Raw genomic sequence first — 27,511 nt, forward strand, 5'->3', positions numbered from 1 at the left:
GACTGCGAATGACAAAAAAAGGCACAAAGACACAAGGGTGCCGGCACAACGGAGCGTCGGGATGTAAATCACAACTGAGATGAGATGTGCTTTTGTGCTCCAGCATCTTCCGGAGAGCGGCAGTGGGAGCGGAAGACATTGTGATGCGAGTCGGGATGGGGACGCGCACGGGGTGCACCTGAACCACACCGAGAACAAAGCATCGTTCTCTCTGGACCCCCCATGGAGCCCAAAGCATGTTCTCTCATTGTGACTCTGGGCTTCACATCCACGTTACTGTGTCATTAGGAGTACTACTGCTACAAGTTATGGACAAAACTGTGTAGAACGGACCTTTTTTTAAACTTTAACAACCTTTGCATAGTAACTTTAAATGAAAATAAAACAAAAGCTTATTGAGCACATTGTTTATTTCAAAAACTAAGAAAAATCCTGTGATGTACACTACACTCGGCATTTCTTAATTATGTTACAAAAAATTACTTGTAATAGTTTGACACATGAAAATCAACAGCAGCAGGCGGCCCAGTGATCAGTGCCAATTCCATGTAATATGAAGGTCCGCTGACCCCGCTGCAGGACCCTAGATCAACGTATTTACCATAAAATAATACAGTAAAAATGACCCTGCTGTATAAATGGGTAAATCGGTGTAAGTCACTTTGTTCAAGAGAGTCAAATACAGAATACTAATAACAGCACTGAAATGCTCCACAACAGAATATTAAAGACAACCTCATTATCACACTATATATTTTCTTTTTAACCCTCTCCAGGCAGATGCTGCAAATTAGCATTAGCTGGTACAGATTTTCCCTACTGCTTGTATTAATTTTGCCTAAGAGAGGGTTAAAAGAACAGAGGATTGAGCCGTGTCCTAATGAGGCCCGACTTAAGCAGCGTAAGCACAGCATTACACTTGGTGTCGTTTGCGAGACGCTCATTCGTTAGGTGTGCCCATCGCCACCCCAGCCCCAGGCTTCTCCTGGACAATACAAACAGCAGCTGTCCGTAATGAGGCTTTATGTGATTTCCTTCCCTGCTCTGAAATTTTAATATCCACGGAAGCCTGGCCGAACCAGCGGAGACGGAAAGGCACACGAGACGGCGGGCGAGACGCATTTAAATCTTTAATATCGAGGCAATTAAAATTAATGAGCACTCAAGCGAAGGCACCCCTGGCAATGCGCGGCCTTGATGTCCATTGTGTTACCGGTTTACCCAGAGGTTAACCTAAGAAGCCGGGCTTAATTGGATGCGGTGAGAGGACTAGTCATCATCCCCTCTGCTTAACCTCCCGTGTGAGACTTTTCTGAAGGCAGAAGACAAAGAGCATCATTGACATTCAACCAGCTATGAATGTGGACAGAGGAGAAGGTTTAAAAATGTCTTAGAAATATTTAATTAAGTAGTAAAAATTATAAGAGCAATATTACGTCTAAACATTTATTTAATTTAAGGGCAGCAAGTGGCATAGTGTCACGCGGAACGCAGGGAGCCGGGACGGCTGAACCCAAGTGTAGCGTTGTTCGTCTGAAGTTGAGGGAAGAGGCAAGTTCTCAAAACCGGGGACGGGCGAAGGGTCGGTCGATCGGCGAACGGGACGGGAACGAGGATCCATGGACGTGGTCGGAGAACAAAGCAAGGAGTCAAAAAAATCCGGAGATCATGGACAGAGCAAGAGTGTGGTAACACGAGGAAGGGCAGTTGTCCCAAACGAGATTCCGCAACGGTACGGGAGCCGAAGAGGGTCTTTATAGGGTGAGCGATTACTCAAGAGCTAGTGCGGAGTTAGGTGTTGTCGCTTGTGTTGTGGGCGTGGACGTGACACATAGTAGTTAGAGCTGTCACCTTCCATTTGGTGAACCCAAGTTTGAATCCCACTTCTTACTGTAGGACCCTAGACCAAGGTATTTACTCTGAACTTATACAGTAAAAATGAACCAGCTGTATCATCAGGTAAAGCATCAATCAATAAGTAATTTAATAATGTAAGTTGCTTGGGAGAAAAGCGCCATCGAAACTATCATTATTAATCACAAACATCTGTCCACTGAAAAGCACAAAGTCTAGGGCACATATTGGATAGAAAATGTGCAAACAATCACTAATGATGATAAAGCAATAGAAAGCATTCAGGTATATAGATTTCATGGAAAACCTTGGGGGTATTCGCAATGGGATCCACACCTCATGGGATTTTGAGCTATAAGGTGAGGATCAGCAGACAGCGTCTCCCAGGACTTACAGAGTTGGGGGGGAGGGGGGGTCACAATTAAGGAGTCGCTCATCACCAGCAGAGTCTCAGCATGGAGTCTCATCTCTGCATGCCGCTTATGGCACAGTGGCACATTGCGATCGCACTGATTGCAAATTTATTCCGATGCCTGCTCGTTGCAATCACGGAGACGCAGTAATGACAGCGCAAATCCCCAATAAAAATAGTAAAAATGGCAGCACATTATTGCCGTCGTCTTCATCTTCATCATCATTATCATTACCAGCGCCATTATCATCAGTGTAAAATGGATACCTTACGAATTCTTCCTATTGCTTCTACAAATCTCCAAGAGTCATAATTCAATTTCATTACTATGTCATTCATTAAAGTTTGTTCCAAAGACATTTAAAAAGTTTTTTCCACAGATGAAAACTTTACAGATGTATAAGTGTAATCCACGATTAATATGTGACCCAAACTCAGACATCTCAAGGTTTTTCTTTTTGTGTTTATCAGGAAAGATGCAGCAATTGACCATCTATACAGCTGGGTATCCTCGCAAGAGGAATTCAGAATAAGTACCTTGATCAAGGAGTGGATTTGAACCATGAACCTTAAGTAACCCTAACCACTATCCTACCTGGTCCCCAAAAAAGAAGGACCTCAGGGTTAGGGTGGGGTACCCCTGATCACTTGGACACCTCAGAACTGATACGTGAAATAGGTTCTTGTGGTGGTGCTCATGAGGCTCACGTTCTTTCTTTGTTATTACTCTTTATTTAGCTAATGCTTTTGTCCAAGGTGACCTGCAGTGCTAGACAATCAACTTTGCAATGATTTACATTTTACATTTACTCATTTAGCAGACGCTTTTCTGCAAAGCGACGTACATCTCAGAAAAAATATAATTTGTGCATTACATTAGGAGAAAGAGACATGGCTGCAGACATGTGACTCAAGTAAACCTAGTTTGTGACTAACCGCTTGACGCACCGATGTTCATCGCTCTAGCGAGTGCATAAAATGCAGGATAGATGAATCCTGATCACCTTCCTACAAATTTTTTTTAGGTACACAAACATTTACATACAATGCCGGAGTAGCGGCTGTGTAAAGGCACATCTGGGGATGATCACGAAGTTACGGTGCGTGAACATTTACACCGTACGTGAGCCGGAGAGATCTTGGGCGAAGCGAGTCCGGAAAAGGTGAGTTTTCAGACCCTTCTTGAATGTAGACAGAGTTTCAGCAGTTCCGAGTGAGAGGGGGAGGTCATTCCACCACAAAGGAGCCAGAACCGAGAACCTCCATGTTTTACCTTTCGTGTGCAGAAGTAGACGAGCGAAGGGGTCTGGTTGGGGTGTAGCAGTTTACTCCTTTATACTGCGAGGTATTATTAGCGTATCCATTCAGCGTACATCGATCAAGGGTACTATACAGGAGTGGGAAGTGGAACTTAAACCAGCAAATATCTATGCGCTCAACTCCAACATTACCTGGTGCCCCCAAAGTAAATATGCAAAACTATAAAATGAATGTACAGGTGGTCCTACACTTACATGACTTACGACCAACTGGACTTATGGAAGTTGTCCCATCAACGTGAAATTATTTTCAAGGCAGGCAATTTGGTCACAACATCTAACGAAAACCGCTCCGCGTGCCGAACGATAACTTCGGCTGGTGGTGCCGCGGCGAGATACCATATTTCTTATTTACTCAGTCAGTGTGTCTGTCAGTAACTGCGCTTCATGTAGAAAACAATTGTTTTTCAGAATGTTTCCTTTGTGGTTCCATTCAAGATACGTTGTATTTACAGTGGTCAGCAAGCAAAAACGTCAGTATTCTGGCGGCACGGAAAAGGAAAAGTGAAAGAAAACTAATTCTGAAATGAAAATAAGAGTGAAGCGTGAAAATATATTATTAAATTTATTTACATGACACTTTTTTCTCCAAAGTGTCTACAATTATCTACCCACTTATACAACTGGGTAATTTTTACTGGAACAATAAAAAATTGCAAGTACCTTGCACAAGGGGTACTACAGCTGGATGGGGGATTTTTACCTGACGCTACCAGTCGGCTCCATTATCTTCTGATTATAATGCTGTGTTGTATTTATATAATTATTTCTCTATATATTAGTATTATTTTAACATGAATAGCATATTAAATTAGTGAAAAAATGTAACAAAAGCCAAATATAAAATATAATATTCATGCATATTAATTATTCTCCGGGCAAGTGGGTGATGCATCCTTGGGCAGGAGGCGGGATCTGCTCGACGGACGGTTCCCAACAGCCCATCTCGCCATCGTAGCATGATGACGACCAGCTGCTGCAAATGGGGGGGGAATCACGGAGGACTTAAAAGTGCGTGGGTCATTTTGTGTCTATTTCTAGTTCTTGTATATTATCTCTGAATGGGGCCATGTCACCATTTCCAGTTGGTTGTCGTTTGCAGTAATGCTCCTTGTTGTTGGACAAACCTGCTGTCCTGTGCCTTAGTCCCGCCCATGTGGGTCCCCATAAAAGACCAGTATAAGGAGATCTGGGACTTAAAACAGATGAACTCACTACGCGGATGTCGGAAGAGAACCCCGTCGTAACTGGAGGATCGCCCGCGTGATATTACCAGGCAGCAGGCCTGGGACCCAGTTACCATAGAACTGCGACATTATAGAGCCTTCCACCCAAAGACGACTGTTTCTCGCACCCATGAAAAGTGGCCACTAGGAAGTGGTTGACATCTCACCGAGTTTTCTTCATCTCCTTTGATCTACGGTGTGAAGATCTTACTTCCAGGTACTCAGTCCATCCCGATTGACTGTGCCTGCTCTGAGGAGGCCTTAATGAATCCTCAGATCTCATCTAAATCAAAATGCCACAGGTTGATTCCGAGACCCGGGGGAACGAACATTATTGGTGATGAAGTGGAGTTCATTAATTCTTAACGCATGCCTCCACTAAATATGTAATGGCTTGAAATATTGATGCTGCGTTTATTTAACTTTGCTTGGCTAGAGGACTACAAATGACTTTTCATCAGTACCTGCCCTTCCTCCACACAACCTCCCGTACTACAAAGGGGGAGTTGGCAGGTGGACTACCTCGATTCACGATTCTACCGCCAACTCACCCTTGTTCTCCCGGCAAGCCGTGACCAAACGGAGCGAAGTGACCCGTTGGGTTCGGCAAAAAGCTTCAGTTTCTTCATCAACGATCCTCCCCAGTACATACGGGACTTGATCACTCACTACACCCCAGCCTGACTTTGCTAAGCTGCTCCACCTCTCTTCAGCCGTGCACAAGAGGTTCGAAATCAAAAGGCGAAAGCCTCTCAACTTTGACTCCGCTGCGGTGGAATTGGCTCCCTCTGTCCCTCAGAGCCGCTGAATCCTTCCAGCACCGAAGTAGTGTCTCCAGACACATTTCTTTCAGACCCACTTCTCTCAATTTGTAAACTTCCACTACATTTTCTGTCTTTCCTATCAATTCTGTAGGCAGCTATGTTTGTACATTCAGGGGACAGCTGATAGCGTAGTGGTTAGAGGTGCTGCCTTTAGATCCAAAGGTCAGAGGTTTGATCGCCACCTCTGGCTGTAGTACCTGTGAGCAAGGTACTTACCCTAAACTGTTCCAGTAAAATTACCCAGCTGTGTAAATGGGTAAATAATTGTAAGCAGCTTAACGTTTTAAGTCGCTTTGGAGAAAAGCGTCGGCTAAATGAACGAATGTAAATATGTAATGTACGCGGCCAAAAACGGTTGTATTAGACAAACTGACTGTACTTTGAGAATTGTGCATCTGTACCTCTCCGGTAGAGTGCACTTTTCTTTACTCCGAGTTGTACGTCGCTTTGGAGAAAAGAGTCTGCTAAATGAATAAATGTAAAGGTAAGAAACGGTTCATTAGCCCCTCCCACCCAGCCACACTCGCCTTGACAGCCACCTCCACGACTTTCTATCAGCTTACGCTGATAAACAACTCATCCTGTTGCCATCGAGCCATTAAAGGCCCCAAGATGCATATCCCTCCCATTTCCGCTCTTGTACCACCACTGAGCAAAAGATCAAATTAGATTTAATATGCCCTGTCATTCTCACGCCTGCTTCTTCTTCTTCTTCTGTTCAAAAACACGCATTTCCCAAACAGGCTGTAAAAACATTTTCCCCCTTTTTTCCATGCTAATTTATTCTTTCGCTCGCTCAATACCCAGGGGGTGTTGGGCAAAAGCAGTTGCTTTTCATCTAATGGAAATGTCTCCGTTCACGCATGGATCTCTGTGGAAAATATTAGATTTTACCTCAGCAAAAATTTACCAAGCTCTGCAAAGACAAGATCCTATCCCAGGGATGGGATGAGTGCACCACTGTGTCAGTTGAAATCAGATCCTCGCTCTAAAATTTGATGGATTCTTTTTTTCTTTTCATTTCTATCCCGTTTTATACCGTTTAGTTGCAGAGCTCAGATCACTTTGTTTATTTAATTTGGACAGTCCACCTCCTCATGCACACTGAGCGTAGTAGGTGGTGTAGTGGTTATAGTTGGAGCCTTGATATAGCAGGACTCAGGTTTCAATCCCCTCTCCTGCTCTATTACCCTCGAGTAAGGTATTCACCCTGAACCGATGCAGCAAAATCTACCCAGCTGTATAAACGGGTAAACCACTGTCAGTAGCTTAGTGTACCAACCTTGCAGGCTGCCTTGGACAAACGCGGCAGATACGTGAAAAAGTCTAAACATGTGCCAGTTCGCCTCTTGTTTCCCCATCTGCTCAAGGGGTCGGATGGTACAGCTAAGAAAAGCGTGATGCTTTCCATCACGCAGGCTCCTCTGCTGAAAGATTGGCACCGAACAAACTATCACTATAACAGGAATGAAAGCCAGAACCAGGCAACGGTAACGCTGAAGACTTATTTCGTCAGGAAAACGAGCTGGAAATTCGGATAGCGGTCCGAGTAGATCGTGTAATGCTCAAAAAGATCAACATTACAAGAGCCGTATGCAAATAGCCTGGGGTCGTCAGCAAGCACTTATCCATAACGTGATTAAAGAGTAAAACCGAACATACTGTCTCAAAACCGTTTCCCAGGTATGCGTCTCACCCGCAGGCCCGGTACGAGCAAAGGACTGAGTGTGTTCTGGTGTGTTTGTGAGCGTGAGGGTGTTTGTCATAGTACACGCGCACGGAAGACAGGAAAACAACCAGTCGCTCAGTTGAAAAATGAGAAAAGGAGCAGCACGGCGCTGGCCCGGAGATGTCTGGACGTACCTGTGACACTGTGATGGTGCTCCCCACCCCCTGAAGGCAAAAAAGAACGGCTTTTACAGTATGACTCTTCAGGGCTGCAGCCAGACACCCTCCCCATACACACTGACACACACTCAGACTGTACACACTGGGAGAGCACAAAGGGAAGCACAGATGTTAGATCTGGGTCAAGACCAGCCTTGCTTCCGGAATAAACTTATACCAAGGCCTGGACCAAATAGTGACCTCACTCTGGGCACGCTTTGGGGACTCTGGGTACTGTGGTGGGGAGTTAAGGATGGATGGGAAGCTTGAAAAAAGAGCAGCTGGGGTATTTTTGACCAAAAAAAGATCCATGTTCGGAAAAAAAGCACTTGGGTAAATAGATTCAGCGCTGTATTTCAACCTTGCAGACAAAACTGAGCAGGCTGGACGAACAGAACACATGCACGGCAAGGGGAAATAAAGAGAGAGGTGGGGAGTGGGCGGGGCTAAGAGCAGGTAACCATGCCAATGGGAATTCAGTTGTAACTGTAGAGCCAATCAGAATTTGAGGTATGATGATGTCACCAAAGTGTACCACTACTGGCCCCCCTTGTCACCCACATGCCACCATGCCTTGCAGTCGGATATGGGGGCTGCCACACCCACCTGTGACACGGTGATGGAGCACTTCTTGGCCAGCTCCTCCTTGGCCTCCTCGCTCGGGTAGGGATTGCTGAGGTGCGAGTAGAAGTACTCGTTGAGGATCTCCGTTGCTTGCTTGCTGAAGTTTCGCCTCTTCCGTCTATTGGATGCGAAACGCATATGAAAAAAAGCCAAAATGAGACCAAAAAAAAAAAAAACAGAATGAGTTTCAAGTTTCATTCAAGCGATCCCTTCGGGTGGCTGAAGGAATCTGCGATTGACGCCTCTCCACATGTCCTTTAATTGGATCCACAGCTCGGCGATCTCCAGCCTAAGCAAAAAATTTAAATGTTTATTTAAAGCGGTGGACCGATGCAGAGAGGCTGAAACAAGCCCGGTCATGCTGGAGCATCACCACGTTAACTAACCGCACCACATCCAGCTGACCGTCCACCCGAAAGCATCCCTAATAAGCCCTGCTAATGATCTGGGCATCTTGCCCCAGGGTCCAGCGCTTCATTCCGCCGAACTCTCGCTTGTTATTCCCGGCCGTTTGCTTGTCTTCGCACACGAGACACGGGAAACGGCGCTTCCGCTCGATTTGCCTCTCCATCTGAATCACGCTCCACTGTCCCCGGGTGTCGCTAAGCGTCCACCACTGCAGCAAATTTGGTAAACCTGCAGCAGTCGGCCTCCCGCAAGCATTAGAACCTCTCTCATCGGTGTGTGAACCCAAATGGAGATGGCTAGGCTGACTGGACCACCATCAAGACTGCTTGCCTTGCGGTGGTCGGAGGTTTGGAGGAAATTGTCCAAATTCAGCGTAACAGCGTACTGGAAGAGTCGGCAGATCACTGGATTTTATGAAGGCAGTGTGGTGAAAATGATCTGGAGCAGCTCATCTCAACATGGCGACTCCCTGGGCCTTCTTGTGTTTGACCAGTGGAGTGTCTCTGAAAGAATTTCCAGAAGCCGAAGCCAAAGAGCTGAGAGAAGGTACGCAGCAAGGAACACGCGCTGTAAATACGCCTCGAGCCACAAGCACGCAAAAATGAACATCAAAAACACACACACATTGCAAAATCGAGAGTGTCGAACGGACTCTAAGAGGTGCTTCTCAGAAAATCCAGATCTCTTGTGATCTTACAATGTGGACAAATACATAGTAACAACTCGACACATGGAGAGAATGGTTGACCACCCCCGTGTCAAAGGAGGCACGGAAGCTGGGCATCATGCGCACGCCGAGATGCACCTGGCATCGAGGAACCTGGAGCGTAGGATCATGACGGCCTCGCAGGTGCTCTGCTTGAGCTGCATCTGGATGGAGCTGAACTTGCGGTGGATGATGCCCACCATGCGCTCGATCTCCTTGGGCGAGATGGGCCGGGTGCGCGACTGCTCCCGCAGCAGGTTCATCACGTGGGTCGTGAACTCGTTACACGCCTGTGGACCAGGGGTGAGGTTTGGGATGTGGAGATACACCAGTCAGACTAGTATACAGCATACAGAGAACTCATAAGTTCTCATTAAAAAAATAATTAATAGACTATTAACAATACCAGCTATTTGCATTTAGACAATCAGTTCCTGGATGCACCCAAAAGCGAGATATGTCCACTTCTGCAGAAAGTGTTTTTTACTCTCCAAAAAAGCTACTCTTAACCAAGCACTAAAAAGTTCCACAAACACAAAGCCCTGAAATACAAAAAGAAAGAACAGCCAATTGAAGACACTGGCACGTATGAATTGTATGCTTTCCCCAACTTATGAAAACATTTTCGACCGCAAAGTCCGTTTATAATTTGTTTCCTTTGCAACTCCAAAGTTTCTTTTACCACTGTCACAACCAATCGAATCAATAATTCACACGACTTTAAATTTATTTATGGTTTAGGTTCTGCACAAAATCTTGGATATAGCTGTAATAAATAAGAAATATTTTGCAGGAGTTTTAAAAAGAAGCATTAACGTCAAGCGCCATTAAAATTAAAAATAATGCAATAAAAATCTCTACTGGTGACCAGTTCATCCTATAAATAAGTATGTTCTTCATTTTGTTACCAAACGAAACCTATGAACAAAAGAGGATGGAAAATGAATGTAGGAAATCCCACACTGCTGTTCCCTTGGGTACTCTTTATCGCCATCTAGCTGCTGGTTGTGTAAGCACAAGTGGCATGAACCACCACAGACAGAAATTTCAGAAAACAGATATGTGGATAACCTGCCACTGAAAATAAATAAAAAAATAAACCGGAAGACGTTCGGACATGAAAACGACATTAAAAAAAATTACCGACGACGTGACCGGGCCGTTCTTTTAATGACGAGCCAATGAACACGGGCTCTTGCGTACCCTGCAGTCGGAGAAGGGTGTGCAAAAGCTGAAAGCTAAACAGGACATTGAAACGGTGCTGAATTAAACAGTGACGCTATTGGAAATGTGACACTGTGTAATATAATTCATATCCATCCACTGCTGAACCAGCGCCTTGACCAAACTGCCGCAGTCTTTATGTCGGCTACGAATAAATAAATGTTCAATTAGATGGGCGGCGCTTTGGCGCAGCCCAGGTCCAGGCAACAGGGACTCGGCGGGTATTTTAAGCCATCTCGGTCCCGTGGCGGAGCTGCGATATGTGCCGCTACAGTACGGAGGCAAGGCGTGCCGCCTAGGGAGTCCCCCAGATTCCTACGACCCAGGGGAAATATTAAAATACAGGTTCCCGCTGCCCAAAAAAGAGGCAGGGCAGAAAATCCCAAGGCAAGGCATCGCTGTGATGCTAATTAAAGTCTAGTAGAAATTTCCCCACGGGCGGAGGTTCCACATAGCGTGGGATTTGGGCCGGCACAACCGGAGAATGCACAAGGGCATGCGGCAGCTGAGGCAACTTCACGGCTATTTCTGGAACGTGCCAGTTGAGATTCCTTTAAAATAAACCCAGTCCTCATGTTACCGACGGCCGACTCGCACATTTTCAAAGTTGCTAATGCCCTCCGCTTCATTTATTTACTTTCAGTTGTACGTTCTTCGCATTTTCAAAAATCGGTAACGGAGCGAACGTGAGCTGCGCTTACCTGCTGAGCCGAGCGACGGCAGTAAACCTAGATTTCCGACTATATTCGAGATTTTTACATTGACATTTACTTGTTTGGCAGATGCTTTTCTCCAAAGCAACTTCCAATGAACTCCGGGTAGTGTTATCAGCCCACGCACTTTATTCACCAAGGTGACGGAACCAAACCCATAAATAAGTCAAGGCATGTATGATATCATCAAGCCTTTACTGATTCTGACTTAGTAACAGTGACTTTGACAACTCAAATAACTGACAGACCTCCTGCCAAAACTGTGTTCCAAAATTGAGGAGCCAGTGTAAACAAGAGTTTCAGTACCTTTTTATTGTCTTCTATCTATTTCATTCTATTATATTCTATTTTGGTAACAAGACATCCTTATCACCTTGCAGCTGTGATAAATACATCTACTTAACTGTATATGAATATTAGCAATATGGGGAACGCGTAGAGGGGGCGCGGTGGCGCAGCGGGTTTGGCTGGATCCCGCTCTCTGGTGGGTCTGGGGTTCGAGTCCCGCTTGGGGTGCCTTGCGACGGACTAGCGTCCCGTCCTGGGTGTGTCCCCTCCTCCTCAAGCCCTGCACCGTGTTGCCGGGTTCGGCTCTGGTTTGCTGTGACCCCCCCCCTCGGGGACAAGCGGTTTCAGACAATGTGGTTGTGTAGAAATGTTGCATCGGCACTTTCTGCACCACAGTGACAGAACCTTCTGGAACCTCATTACTTATAATGTGTGTAATGGAAAAAAATGCTGCTAATGCAAGACATTTACCCAGCTGTATAAACTGGTAAATAACTGTAGGAAGCCTCACACTGTGTGTCACTTTGGAGGAAAGCGTGAGAAAAATGAGTCAATGAGTAAACGTAAATGTAACGTACATTAGAGCCAAATGATGACCTCTTCCTGAAGAGACGGTTTCCGAAGAGTTGGGAGTGTTTTTTAAAGTGGTGTATCACGGATGCCTTTCAACCTTCCACAGCAAGCCTTCAGTGCAGTGCATCATGGGATCTGGCTCACCGCCCCCGCTCACCTGCTCGTACTTCTCCAGTTCCGTGTGGTAGATCTGCCGGATCTGCGAGAGCTTGGCCCTGTAGTCCGAGTGCTCGATGGAGTTGTCCGAAGCTCCGCCCGCTGCTGCTGCGGCTGCGGCTGCCGCTGCCGCCGAGCCGCCCCCTTTCTCCGGGCCCGACACACCCTCCGCCAGCAGCATGTTGTCCAGCCGCATGAGCTGGGGGTCCGGGGGGTCTTCCTCCTGGGCGCCTCGGATGCTGAGCCCTGAGGAAGCAGAGCGAGGATCAGCTCAGGAGCAACGAGGGCAGAACGCCCAGCCATCCATCTTATGCAGCCATACGACGAAAGGAGTCGATCAGTCAAATTCCGGAATTTTCCACGTCGCTCATTTGTAAAAACTCACCTTGTTTGTTTGCAGTTTGTTTCTTTCCACCATACGAACCAATCACACGAGAAGCTGCATAAAACTTTATGAGAACATCCACAATTCCTGATCGCCCTCCAAGTAATTTTTTAAGATACATAGAAACATTTACGTTACATTACAGCAGCTACATAAAGGTTTATCCAGGCCTTAAAGTTATAGTGCGTGAACATTTACACCTTACATGAACTTAAGAGATCATGGGTGAAGTGAGCCCGGAAGGGGTGAAATTTAAGACCCTTTTAAAATGTGGACAGAGAATATTTAAATCTACTTTAAATCTACTTGTTACTCTTAAAATGTATCAAATATAATCAGAAAATGAACCCGCCGCGCCCCTGCCCACTATGCCATCTGCTGTCCTATATTTACTTATGCAACATACCTTTATTTGTCATGCATAATATGGTTTGCTATGAGTGTGGGAAGAAAAGGAGTTTTGAGCTTGCAGAATGAGGGAGAACTGGTGGCAGCAGGTGGAGTGGTGCTTGGAGGCATCAGAGGGACCCAGGTTCACATCAGTAGACATTGGATAAATCACTGTACGTTGCTTTGGACAAAGGCATCGGATAAAGGAATGCTTGTGCAAATAGAGTGCAGAAAGGTATTCTTACTAACTGCATGAAACATGCATATTTTCCCAACACTGGTGCCTGTTGAAGGGGGCGCCGTGGGTTTGGCTGGGTCCTGCTATCTGGTCGGTCTGGGGTTCGAATCCTGCTTGGGGTGCCTTGCGATGGACTGGCGTCCAGTCCCGGGTGTGTCCCCTCCCCCTACAGCCTTGCACCCTATGTTGCCGGGTTAGACTCCGGCTTACTGTGACCCTGCTTGGGACAAGCGGTTTCAGGCTGTGTGTGTGTGCCGTCTGTTGGGGTGGTGAGAGAAGGAGGAGATTTGGAACAGAATGTGTTTCCATTTGGAAAAAATCAGTGTGTCCGGAAAAAACTTATACCAAGCAGATTACATGATATTTAAACATGATGCCCTAAGGAGAAAACGGGCTGCGGTGGAGGGGTGGGGAGAGTATGTGTGTGTGTGTGTGTGTGTGTGTGTGTGTGTGTGAGACTCAATTTCATTTGCATGATGTCCTTAATGTCTTATTAACTTTGTATGAGCCATACAGAATAGACTGAAGACAGCCCTTTTCATCATGCCGGACACCATTCCTGCCCCCCTCCTTGCGCGTGTGTGTGTGGATTTTTTTAGCGATGGGCTGCTCCCTGCCAGCTTGAGCAAAATGAATAGAGAGATGAAGATGGAAATGTCTCTCTATTGCAGAAGATTTTAATCAAGCCTCTTAATGGCAACGTGTGTTTCATTATGAAGAATGTTCTGGAAAGCCTTGGGCAGGAGGCCAGTTGTAGAGTCCAGACCCTGACTTTGGCTCAACCATCGTGGCCCTCTGGCTTCTGCGTCATCTCCTCTGTGCCTGTCTTTCGACAAACCCTAATTAATCGACAGACTAATGCACCTGCGGCAGAAAACAGTGTGAGAACGGATGACATTTAACATATAACAAAGATATGGAATTAAAAACTGAGAAATCGCATGCCCTAAACACAATGACTCGCCCCAATCAATATGATCCTCCGTTAATGCAGTGACCCGCCCTAAACGCAATGACCCAGCCCAATCAAAATGACCTACCCGAATCAACATGACCCGCCCTAAATGCAGTGACAAGCCCTAAACGCAATGACTCGCCTTAAACGCAATGACCGGCCCTAGACATAATGACTCCACCTAAACACAGTGAACCACCCTAAACACAGTGACCCGCCCTAAACGCAATGACCCAGCCCAATCAAAATGACCTGCCCATATCAACATAACCCTCCCTAAATGCAATGACCCGCCTTAAACGCAATGACCGGCCTAAATGCAATGACCCGCCTTAAACGCAGTAAACCGCCCGAAACGCAATGACCCGCCTTAAACACAGTGAACCACCCTAAACACAATGACTCCCCCTAAACGCAATGACCTGCCCTAAACGCAGTGAACCGCCCTAAATGCAATGACTCGCCCTAAATACAATGACCTGCCCTAAACGGAATGACCTGCCTTAAACGCAGCAAACCGCCCGAAACGCAATGACCCGCCTTAAACACAGTGAACCGCCTTAAACACAATGACTCGCCCTAATCGCAATGACCCACCCCAAACGCAGTAAACCGCCCGAAACGCAATGACCCGCCTTAAACACAGTGAACCACCCTAAACACAATGACTCCCCCTAAACGCAATGACCTGCCCTAAACGCAGTGAACCGCCCTAAATGCAATGACCCGCCCTAAACGCAATGACTCCCCCTAAACGCAATGACCCAGCCCAATCAAAATGACCTGCCCATATCAACATAACCCTCCCTAAATGCAATGACTCGCCTTAAACGCAATGACCGGCCCTAAACGCAATGACCCGCCTTAACGCAGTAAACCGCCCTAAATGCAATGACATGCCATGAACGTAGTTAACCGCCCTAAACACAATGACTCCCCCTAAATGCAGTGAACCGCCCTAAATGCAATGACCCGCCCTAAACGCAATGACTCCCCCTAAACGCAATGACCCAGCCCAATCAAAATGACCTGCCCATATCAACATAACCCTCCCTAAATGCAATGACCCGCCTTAAACGCAGTAAACCGCCCTAAATGCAATGACTCGCCCTAAATACAATGACCTGCCCTAAACGGAATGACCTGCCTTAAACGCAGCAAACCACCCTAAATGCAATGATTGGCCCCCATACACAATGACCTGCCTTAAACGCAGCAAATCGCCCTAAACACAATGACCCGCCTTAAACACAGCAAACCGCCCGAAACGCAGCAAACTGCCCTAACCGCAATGACCCGAATTAAACACAGTGAACTGCCCTAAACGCAATGACCCGCCTTAAATGCAGTGAACCACCCTAAACACAATGACTCCCCCTAAACGCAATGACCTGCCCTAAACGCAGTGAACCGCCCTAAATGCAAGGACTCGCCTTAACCGCAATGACTGGCCCCCATACGCAATGACCTGCCTTAAACGCAGCAAATAGCCCTAAACACAATGACCCGCCTTAAACGCAGTAAACCGCCCGAAATGCAGCAAACCGCCCTAAACGCAATGACCTGCCTTAAACGTAATGACCAGCCCCCATACGCAATGACCCCCCTTAAACGCAGCAAACCGCCCTAAATGCAATGACTCGCCTTAAACACAGTAAACCGCCCGAAACGCAATGACCCGCCTTAAACACAGTGAACCGCCTTAAACACAATGACTCGCCCTAATCGCAATGACCCACCCTAAATGCAGTGAACCGCCCTAAACCCAATGACTCGCCCTAAATACAATGACTTGCCCTAAATGCAATGACCCTGCCCATATCAACATGACCCTCCCGAAATGCAAAGACATGCCCTAAACGTAGAGACCCGCCCTAAACACAATTACCCGCCCAAATCAACAGGACCCTCTCTTAACCTAATGACCCTCCCTTAACGCAATGACCCGCCTTAAATGCAGTGAACCACCCTAAACACAATGACTCCCCCTAAACACAATGTCCCGTCCTAAACGCAATGACCCACTCCAATCAAAATGACCTGCCCAAATTAACATAGATTCCCTAAACGCTATGACCCGCCCTAAACGCAATGGCCCGCCCACAGATGAAGGACACTATACAGCTGATTAAAGCCCTGTTAAGAACCCAGCTGGCCTCAGGCTTACTAAGAGATTAGAGGTAAGCACAGTCGCCTGGCAACGACAGGAAGGGGTTCGCCTAGCACGGGGCCGAGACGGCGCAAGGACACACGATGACACTCAAACACGCACATCAGCAAATAGACAGGACAAACATCTAATTGCACACGACCCTGCACTGAGAAAGCAGTAATTAATGGGAAAAAATTAAAAGCATATATAATTATTTAGCAGCGGGTTGGACCGGGTCCTGCTTTCTGGTGGGTCTGGGGTTCGAGTCCCGCTTGGGGTGCCCTGCGATGGACTGGTGTCCCGTCCTGGGTGTGTCCCCTCCCCCTCCGGCCTTTCGCCCTGTGTTGCCGGGTTAGGCTCCGGCTCCCCGCGACCCCGCATGGGACAAGCAATTTCAGATGATGTGTGTGTGTGTGTGTAATTATTTAAGATGTCACAATAATCATTGGCAGCCGACTAAATACTTTGTTCGTACACTCTGCAGGTGTGATATGAGGTGAATCCCACACCTCCTTATGGAGACGACCCCGTGTTCAGCGTATCAGATAGAACGCGGTGTAGGAAGCACACGGACCTGGGGGGAAAACACAGTGAGGAAACACGCCAGATGGACCCAGATCACGTATGTCAGTTTGATTCAGGACGGAGGGATCACGGAATAACAGCACGGTTCCATCGTACTCTATCTCCGTTTGGAGCTCACCACCACCCACGGCGCCAGCTGATTTGCATTCGGGTGAAAAGGGCAAATCAAAAGCCCACCTCTCCCTCCTATTTCCTATCCAAACCCGTGAAACAAAGAGGCCGCTACCCCCGAGAAGCTCAAACCCCAAAGAGGATAACTACTGAACTTCTCAGCGCATGACCGCCAAGGCCCAACCAGGGCTTCCTCACTGCATGTGAGCTCCCACCGGACCACGTCCACGCTCATGTTCAGCGACATTCCCTGCCGTGAGGCCTCCCTCTTCCTCCGCACGCAGCATCTCCCCCGAGAGAATTTCATATCTCAAGACACATATCAATAGAATATTAGAGCAAATCAGGCCTACTTTCCTTTGTTCTTTTAACATGCCCAGCAGGTGGCGTAGTAGTTATAGCCGTCATTTAGCAAAGGGAGGTTCTCGCATTTGAATCCCACCTCCTGCTGTAGTACCCTGGTCGAGGTCCAAACCTCACATTTTAATTTACTTTGGAAAGCGAAGGTTCTGCCTTTCTTTACTCAAGTTGTTATTATCAAGATGTTGTATTTAATATTGTTTGATCTGAATTAAATATATAAATCATCTTCCAAAAGAAAAAAAAAAAACGGAAATTCCAGAGGTTTAAAGGACACCCTCGATGAAGAGGATCTGGAAGACACAGTGCTGGGCAAGCTCCGGGTATCAGGTTCAACTGGCACCGCTTCCTTCGGTTCGGTATCAACCGGACGAGCTGAAGAGGCCCCGCAGATCCGGGTGCGACCGAGGCACTCCCTGCCCTGCCAGTTAGTGACAGCGGTTTCTTTGTCCTGCTTTTTTTGTTGTTGTTTTTTCCATAACGCAGAGAACGAAAGGGTTTTCGAAGGAGCTCCATAAGCGTGCCGTGACGATGCTCACTCGAACCCGAGCCAGAGCAGTAAAAGGATGTAATATAAGCCCTGCTAACTGAATGCACACCATTATCCCAAGTTCATCTTCACCTTTAAACACTTCTCATTCTGGCCTCCCAAGAACCGAAATAACCCATAACCTGATATGGCGATTGCAGCTTCTAAATAGCGGATCCTGTCCCTAAAGTCGGGTGAAGTCAGGTCCCAGGTTCTGCAGTGATTCTGCGCCTTTGAGTTGGATGTCTGAGATGGATAATGCTGAAAATACATGTGCTGGAATAAACATTTCCATAGAAATCAAAAATGATACATAGATATTATATTCTATCTATCCATCCATCCATCCATCCATCCATCCAACTGCTTTGTCCTGATTAGGGCAGCGGTGATCCAGAGCTTATCCATGAAGCACTGGGTTCAAGGCAGAGGGAGGTACAGCCTGGACAGTTTGTTCTATATTTTATTTATGATTGCCAAGTTAAATAAATTCAATTTAAATAAAACTGTCTTAAAAGCACACTTTTAATTCCATAGTAAAACTGGTGAGTGTCATCATCTTCCTCCACATATACGTGAATTCAAGGGTATATCCGAAAGACTCGAACCTGTGTCCCGCGAGAGCAAGACGGGCCGTTAGGTCTTCAATGAAGGTCTTTTTCCATGTGATCTTTGGACGTCCTGGTTTACGCTTCGTCTTATATGGAATCCAGTTCATGGCTGTCCTTGGGAGTCGGGTTAGTGGTTGGCGTAAGATGTGACCTGCGAATCGGAAGCGTCGTTCGGCCACGGTTTCCGACAGCGGGCGCGTGCATGTTTGTTGATGGACTTCTTGGTTTGTGATAGGTTCTCGATGCGAGATGCCTAGGATTCGATACTTACTTGTATCGTATTTATTTCTATTTTCTCTCTAGAATGTTTCCGTGTCGCGACTCACACAACAAATATGAAATGTGAAAAACAGCCGGCCCTTTAAACAGCGGGCACCGTCGAACCCGAGCCCGGAAACCCGCCCGCGTCGGCACCAATCCCGCACCATCTCTGCCGTCCTGAAGACGGCTCTCACGGGAGCCCTAGCCTTGCCCCCGTAAATCCTCTTACGGAGGCCGGTGCTGAGCGGAGCACCCCGCGCAATCCAGTGACCTTTAGCCCGCCCCTTGTTTACTTCATGGCTCGAGCGGCACCAGGAGCGCCGTAAAGGGTGAGGAGCGCTAGCCGCTGGGCCCCCTGCTGCTCAGACAGTGTCAGAGCAAAGAGAGCGTGGAAAAGGGACATGGGCCCCGATTCTCCTGAACCCGAACGTATCCGTGGTACAGCATACTGTAAGTATAGGGTAAAAGCGTATGGGGAGCAGGTGGCGTGATGGTTATAGCTGCCGCCTCCGGACCCAGATGCAAAACCCACCAATCGCTATAGTGCCCTTGATCAAGGTGCTCAACCTGAATTGATACAGTAAAAATGACCAGGTGGGATAAATGGGCAAATCACTGTAAGTGGCTGTGGAGGAAAGCATCGGCTAAATAGTAAAACGGCGTAAAAGGTGAGGAGCAGCATAGCAGTTAGAGCCACTGCATTTGGATGCAAAGGCTGCAGGTTTGACTCATTACAGCTATTCATTTAGCTGATGTTTTCTTCCAAAGTAACTTATACTGCTAAGGTCACAATTATTCACCCATATATACAGCTGGGTAATTTTACTGGCTCCCAGCTGTAGCACCCTTGAGCAAGGTACTTACCCTAAATTAGCTCCGGTAAAATGACTCGGCTGCATAGATGAGTAAAGAATTGTAAGCTGCCTTGGAGAAAAGCATCAGGCGAATTAATAAATATGTGACGTAACTCCAAAATACCTTCCCATATTCGGCGAAGCAAAGGAACGGTAACGAAGGAAATGCTTCACACGCCGACTGTGGTTTTCATCTCCCCGGGAGCGATGACCCCTGACGGTCTCCTCGTACGCTGCTCTTCGGGCCACCCCCGGTATCACCTGCGTTGCACCTCTGTCACCGAGACACCCATTATTATCACGATGGTAGATTACACTACCTATAATTATTGACATATTACTACAGCAGCACAATCAGTAGCTCACATACACACTCAAGGGGCAACCAGGAGTCACCGATCCACCTGAAACATGTCTTTGGAAACCCACGCGAACCCCACGGAGTCAAAGCTAGATTCAAGCCCCATAACCCAAGAGCTCTAAGGTACCAGCACTACCCACTGGGCCATTGGGGCACCCTGCCTTACTCGCCCACCGAGTCACTTGGATTCGGTGAAAATCCATGTGGTCCTGGTATCAGAGGTACAGCGGTACTGTGGTCGCGACCCCCGCGGGGCTCTCCGCTGGCACAAGAGCGAGTGAGAAGACGAGGACTCGAAAAGGAAACCATCGCTCCGTGTTGCAGCATGTCGGGAAACCGCTCCGCCCCGCCTCCTTCCGGAGCTTTCCGCCTGCTCGGCGGCATAGTCGCGGCAGGATGTGCAAACTCAGCAGCCAAAGCTCCTTATGGAAAAGCCGTCGTTCGCTAATCCGCTCTCCGCCGCATCCACCTCCAACCAAATGATGGGGGCGCGTGCGCGCGTCCGCTCGGGTTGGGCTGTCCGTCTCCGACACTCAAAATTCCATACGGATGTGTGCATCTACAAACACGTACGATATGCATGCTGTTAGTCTTTTTCTGGGCGTGCACGTCATCCCGTGTGTCTGCGTGTGTAAGAGTGCTTGCATAAGTTCATCTACCCGTGTGTGTGCCAGCATGTTGGTATGCGTATGTGGTGTGATCTCATTCCATGCGCGTACGCGCCTGTCTGTATGGGCTCTGCAGTTCAGGACAACAACTTCCGTTCAAACACCGGACCAAAGATGATCCAAGAATGCAGAACCTCAGTCGGGGAGGTGGGTTACTCCATAAACACACTTGGTCCTTTCCTGCCCATCACAGAGAGAGAAGGTGTGTTTGAGCTCAGCCACAGTGCCGTTCGCTAACGGTCAGATCCCATCGCGGGACTCCGAACGAAACACCAACAGCGGGAACCGAATTCTACACAGAAAGGGCATTGGTTCAAGTCCCCCGAGTACTGGACTTAACCTAAAATTCTGCTGTTGGCCAGTTACATAAATGATTAAATACAAAACAATTATTATAATAAACTATCATCGACAGCCCCATTTACAGAGCTGGGAAATTCTTTACTGCATCAGTTCAGGGTAAGTACCTTGGTCAAGGGCACTAGAGCGGGAGGTGGGATTTGAACGTGGACGTTTCCAGGTGCGAGGTGACAGCTACGACCACCAGGCCGCCTGCTGCTCCGGGTACGTCGTGTGTTGTGTTATAGATGCCGCACCTTAGGTTAGAACAGCAATAACAGAAGGTATATTAATGCTTCAGGTAATGGACTGCAGGTGCAGCAGCAGGTGACCCATCTTGTATATATAATTTCCACCGGGCCCTTTGGGGGGGGGGGGGGGGTGAAAAATCACATTTTCAGTTGTTTTTATGCTCTTCTGCCTACTCCGCAAGAAAGTTCGCGTTACACCCTGAACTGCGGTCACTCGCCGAATGCGGTTCCCAAAGGCGCTCCGTGAGCCGGGAGGAGGGGGCGCCCCCGGGTCGGAGGAAACGCGACGCGCGCGCCGGCGCGGGGGTTAATGAGCCTGATTAACGGGTTAGAGGGCTATTCCGCAGCCGTGCTAATTAGCACTTAGCCCACTGACAGGAGGAGCGCGAGCGTATCGGCCACTGTCACAGCTCCAGCTGCGTTTCCCGCCTGCTCCTCGTGACGGCGGCCGCAGCGCAAGGACGGTCGCGGTCAAGGTGCGTCCTCATTGGCCCACGTGACTAAACGAGGTGTGAACTGCCATGGGATGTTTCTGTTTGGGGATGAGTAGAACAAGGGTTCAAGCGGGAGGGCTTTGTCAGGACTCATGTTACAAGAGGGTAATTACACGCCAGGTTAATGACCGTTACACAAACAGCCCCATCGCAGTAATTGCAGTGATTTACCTTTAAAAAGGGCAACACGACAGGCGGTGCCGATGACCGATTATTGATCGTAGATTGACTTCGATATGGATTTGCTGACAACAGGTTGCCAATCGTTGATCGTGAACAGCGCGATTTATTGGAGAACGCACCGCGTGCAGAAAAGAAAGCTCCAACAAGGAGTGGATCTCCAGGTGTAAGGTGGGACACGAAGCCACAGGGGGCCCTTTCTTCCTCCCACAAGGAGAAGCTGTCACACCTGAAGTGGCCCTTGCCAGGTGTGCTCTTCCAGGGACCTCCAGTGAAACTCCATCTCCTGCTCGAGTTGCACAGCGCCCACAGAGGGAGGCATTGTGGATTCAACAGGCTGCCCGGTTTCCCGTTACACGCCGCCGCCGTCGTGCGCCAGACCTCATCACGCTGCCCTTCGGGTCGCTTTGATGTTCCGTGCAGGTCGGGTTACAGAACATCGTTCCGCGCCGTTCCAGTATTGAATTCTTCGCTGGATGTCGAGTTCCTCGATGATGTGCCACTCTGCTTCCCTTTGATGCAACTAATCCTTCAAGGTTCTCCATCTCGGTTATCAAGCCACGGAGTAATGAGCGCGGTGGGTGGGGGGTTGGGGGGGGGGGATTGGCGGTTTCCCTACAGATCCAGCTGTCAGTCCTCCCACGCAGCCGACTCCACCCTCGAGCAGGTCGAGTCCCATTTCCTGTTTGCAGCCCCAATGGGGTGGCGATGACACGTGCTGGGGCCCCGATGGAAACGCCATTAGGTGGGCAAACAGCGTGACAAAAGCATCCTTATCCGATTATCTGACAAAACACGAACATTTGCGGTTTGCGAAAGGAGCCCTTCAGAAAAGCAAATGTTTGCCCGGCCACCTCGGCCGTTTCGCCTGCCGTGTTTATTTTTCCTCGTCCCCGCCAGCTGCCGTCGCCACGAGCCGCTCGGCCGACTCTCTCGACACGGAAGCTGCTCCGAAGGATTTGCGCGTTTCGTGCAGAGCGGCGAAACTCCGTGAGAGCGATAATCTGAAGCGGCTGTCGGCTCACCTTCCAGCTCATCTCTTCTCCTGCACCTCCGCCGTCCTCTACCGAGCAGCACTCGGGCTTTGACGCAACTGGCACCAATATCTAATCACATTCAGGCATGGAGCACACAACAGCTGCGTCATACAGACACGCCGTCGGTTAACGTACGACGGGCCCTCCGCTCCAATTACCTCATCGTAAGTCAAAAAACCCTTGAAATCAACCATAAACCTATACAACCAATTAACTACCATAAATGCTACATTGTACAGTGGGCTTTCTTATATTTTTTTTCATTATTCATGTCAAAAGATACTACTGTACAACAATGACCATGAATACTGTACAGTATTATGGTTATAATACTGTATTATATTATAACCATGAATACTATACAGTATATTTTCAAGCCATGCTCTTGTTTTCACTCTGAGTTCTAAGTTTTAATCTTTTTGCTTTTTCTTTCAAAACCACCAGAATACTCACCTTTATTTCCAATGGCTGGTAAGCAGAAAAGAATCTTGAATGGATTCACAAATAAAACATTACGTAAACGAAACATCACCTGTACATACTCCTCACGTGATAAAAAAAGCTGGAAGAGGTTTAATACTTTTTTTTTTTTTTTTTAATAGCATTTTTTTAATTCATCTCTTTCCTAAAAATTCTGAGCGGAAGCGACCTGCGTTTAAGCAGCCAGCTGACAGGTGGCGGTAAAGAGCCCCAGAAACCTAACAGGAGTTCTACAGTGTTTACAACTCATGTCTGGTGTTCCTCAACGTTAGAGATGAGTAAGAAGATGAGGAACACTGCACATGTTCATGCGATGACTCAGGCAACAATCAGCCCTGAATAGCAGTTCGCGGAGACAGTATACAGGTGGTCCCCGATTTAGGATGGGGTTACGTTCCGCGAAACCCATCAAAATTGAAAATATCGTAAATCGAAAGCACATTAACGCACCACGGGAAAATGCACACCTAATCCACACCTCGAGAGAGAGTATCGCTCCGCGTATCGTTTGCCCGGAAAAAAAAAAAAAATCAAAATCCAAAGTGCAGTTTCTACTGAACGTCGTAAGGTCGAAAAAAATCGTAAGTCCAACCATCGTAAATCGGGGACCACCTGTATTTTTATTTTTAGTCATTAGCTATTGTTCAGTATTAGTTTGAATATAGTACGAAACTAAAAACATGAAACGCCATACAAAGCAATTTTTTTTTATCACAGCTTTATTAGATATACCTTCCAAATGTACTCCTTGAACAAAATGAGTTAAATCTATATTATTAAACTTTTCATTGTGACTTATTGGCTGAAGTGACTTGTCATTTATGAAAGTAAACTAGAAAGAGGTTTCTGGTCCCAACTGTATTGGCAAGCTGAGGATCCAGTGTAATTACACAACGCGTATACACCCTCACGACACATTTCAATAGGGGGTTTTGTGCTTCTGAAGAACCATAGCAGACGGTTTAGGTCTAAAGACAGAATCGTTGGCAGGGATACAGGAGACCCAAACACGATGAAGCCACTTCGCTCCTTCGTAGTACCGTATCGCCGACTACGTTAACCAGTGACGCACTTAAAGTCAACATCCTTCAGTCAAAGGATCAGGGTTCAAGTCCCCCTCCTGCTGTAGTACCCTGGTCAAGGCACTTCCCTTGACACGATAAAGTAAAAATGACCTAGCTGAACAAATGGATAAATATTTCACTCTGAGCTGTACTTTGCTTTGGAGCAAAGCATCTGCCAAATGAATAAATGTAAAAATAATGTTATTCATTGGAAGTAGCTTAGGAGACACAACCCATTAGCTAAATGTTTAATAATATACCACAGGCATGGAACTGTGCAGTGTGAGGAGCATCTTCAGCGCAAAAAGCAGAGTTATTTCAACGTTCGCGAGCAGAAAAGCCAGTCTAGTTAAAGGAAGTGGAGAGCAGAGGAGAAAGGAGCTCATATCCCGAGCTGAACTGCTCCAGGGACTTACCTGCACGCCAAAAATAGAGCGCAGCCCTGGGAGCCTGAGAATGGAAGAGCCTCTCTGGTCGACAGTAAACAGCCCGTGAGTCTCAAGGCAGGGAGGGGGTCCGAGAGCCCGTGTTCCGAGTTCATTACGTTTCTTTTTCATTCCATGTTCTTCTCTGCTCCCCCGGTCATTTAAATGCTCTCGCTCCCGGGGTTTCCGCAAACCACAACGAGCTACACGTCGATCAATAGGAATCCATCACGGGGCCCCCGAATGCGACTTTGATTCATTCCTTCCGCGGGTGATGTGGGTTTGATGATTTAAGTCTGTGTTTATCAGCTCGCCCTGCCATCTTTCAGACCCTTGCCTGTACACACACACACAGAGCAAAAAGCAACACAACTTCTCAAGCCTACATAGCAGCGAACAGGGAATAAAGAACATTAGCAGCATAAATATAGTGCTCCGCATTTCCGTAGCCAGATGTTCCGGCATAGGTAGGAACAGTAGGGTACTCTATTTGTATCCTTTCCACAAAGTTTTGACAAGTACTCCTCTACACAGAAAAACTACAGCAGCATGTTGAGAATGTGCACTTTGGGCCACAAAGTCGCTTGGTGTTAAGGATCCAATCCTGGTATGGTAGGGGCCAGAGAGTAGCTATATCGTGAAGCTCAACCTCTGCAAAAGGACCTCCTAATGGGCCTTGCAGAGGGTCTCTAAACCACAGCAAGGGGTTGCATTTGGGAATCCTTCAGGTTTAGGGGTGGATGTGGCTGCATGCAGGAGCACTTGGCTTCTTCCACTTTCCTGGCCAACAGTGAGACGTCAAGTGAGGCCAAGCGCTGCTTGATATGTCCAGTACCGCGATAGCCGAAAGCAGCAAGATCTGATCCTCAGACCTGCGGTATGAGTGGAATACTATTAAAAATGCACCTTGTAAACGGGACATTTATGAAATACCACCGTCCAAATGTCTAGTAAAGCTTCAGCGGGCCCCGAATCCAACAATATGATCCTTTGAGCTACAGGCGTACATGAGTCGTTTGCTTCTACATCATGATTTTTATTTCGCTGCCAATGAATCACTTCATGAAAACATTTCGTATGTCTGCCATCAGGATAAAGCCGATCGTGTCTTCTGCATTCTGACGGAATGTGTTTTATCTAAGAAGTACAACCAATACAGCAAGCCCGTTGCGTAGAGTTGTCCACGCTCTGAAACGGCATAAACAAAACTCAATTAGATTGATGATGCCTATGTTGGCCCGGGTCTCCATGGCAACAGCCACACGGCAGCACGCTTGTTACGGCAGCAATGCCATTAATATGTGTCTTATGTGTCCGCTCCCTTTCCCTGCCTAAGTAAAGCGGTCGCCTTCGCAAACTTGCCGAGCACACGGGGGGAAAGTCGCCGGCGAGCGACGGCTTTATTCTGCGTGACAGGAGTGAGCGCGGATAAATGCATAAATAAATAAATAAGCGGGCGAGGGATCGAAGCCGTGCACGTTTTCACAACAAACCCTCGTTACCGCTCTGTGCTACACAAACACACGTTCCCCCCTCCCGGGAGAAAAAAAAAAAAAAAAATTCAAATCACTTCGGCTCCCATTTCCAAGTATAATTTAATCCCTTTCTTTCCCCTCCGACACTTGACGCTTACTCCATCGCAGTGTAATGACAGATTAAGAAGTTGTTGAATTAAATATTAAAGAGGACTGGGGGCAACTGTGAATTTTTGAAAAGAGAGACACAGATCGGAGCCAAAATGAGGAACCTAACTGCATTTTTTATGCCCCAAAGAAAACCACACATATATTTTCCTGCACGCCACCTACTGCGCGCCGAACCGCAGGGTGTTCTTCTCTTCTCTCGGCATCGATGTTCATCATCGCTGCTGGGCACACACACATTACAGCCACGCCACCGCTGGGACTTACTGTACGAACAAATGCAGTCGTCCCTGCTTATGTATACGGAATGTATTCAACAACGGCGAAGAACATTCCGGGTTCGCCGAGTATAACACGTCGGTTCTGAATCGCACGTTGCTTTTTGAATAGTGCATAAGCCTCATCGAAAAGATGGACCAGCGAGACCGGGCCGGCAGCCAGAATCGTAACCGCAAGCCATTCATCCGCAGCGTTACGAAGAGCGGCCGGACTGCAGCCTCTGCCCTTTGAGCCCTTCCCCTTCGTTTACTCAAACATCTCCCCTGCACTTGCTAAGCGCGAACAATGGCAAGTAAGGATGTGGAAGAGGAAATGTTTTATTATTAAAGCATCTTAAGCTTCGGGGTGCTGAAACAGCATCCTATTTGCCACCAAAATTTGCTTATTTCTCAAAAAAAAAAAAAAAACCATACCGCTCATCCATAAAGAAAAATGGAAATGCCGACCACAGGCCTCTGCCATTAGCAAATCGGATTTATCCGGTGTGCACAATTTTCTGGCTAAACAAACAAAAATCCGCCCCTTTAACATCGAAGCCCGTCACCGGGGCACGGGTAAAAATCACCAGCTGAAAGTCAACAACCTCCATGCTTACCGAATCTCCTCGAACCCCTTATTGGTCTCCCGGAGTCTACGTCTGCAAAG

At 47.5% G+C, this 27,511-nt stretch overlaps 1 protein-coding gene across 4 annotated transcripts in view; it reads right to left on the reverse strand.

The window, feature by feature from the left end:
• LOC108922599 (pre-B-cell leukemia transcription factor 3-like) overlaps positions 1–27,511 on the reverse strand; it is a 69,136-nt gene that overhangs the window by 7,384 nt on the left and 34,241 nt on the right. For 3 of the 4 annotated variants that reach the window (XM_018732821.2, XM_029253208.1, XM_029253209.1), the window contains exons 3-6: positions 12,216–12,460; positions 9,360–9,550; positions 8,129–8,264; positions 7,499–7,528 (exon numbers count right to left, since the gene is read on the reverse strand). In XM_018732821.2, the coding sequence (XP_018588337.2) occupies positions 7,499–7,528; positions 8,129–8,264; positions 9,360–9,550; positions 12,216–12,460 (602 nt within the window). The remainder of the gene's footprint in view (positions 1–7,498; positions 7,529–8,128; positions 8,265–9,359; positions 9,551–12,215; positions 12,461–27,511) is intronic. The other variant, XM_029253210.1, reaches the window with a different exon arrangement.

The sequence above is a fragment of the Scleropages formosus genome, chromosome 6 (assembly GCF_900964775.1).
Source record: "Scleropages formosus chromosome 6, fSclFor1.1, whole genome shotgun sequence".
In the NCBI taxonomy this organism is placed as follows: Eukaryota; Metazoa; Chordata; class Actinopteri; order Osteoglossiformes; family Osteoglossidae; genus Scleropages; species Scleropages formosus.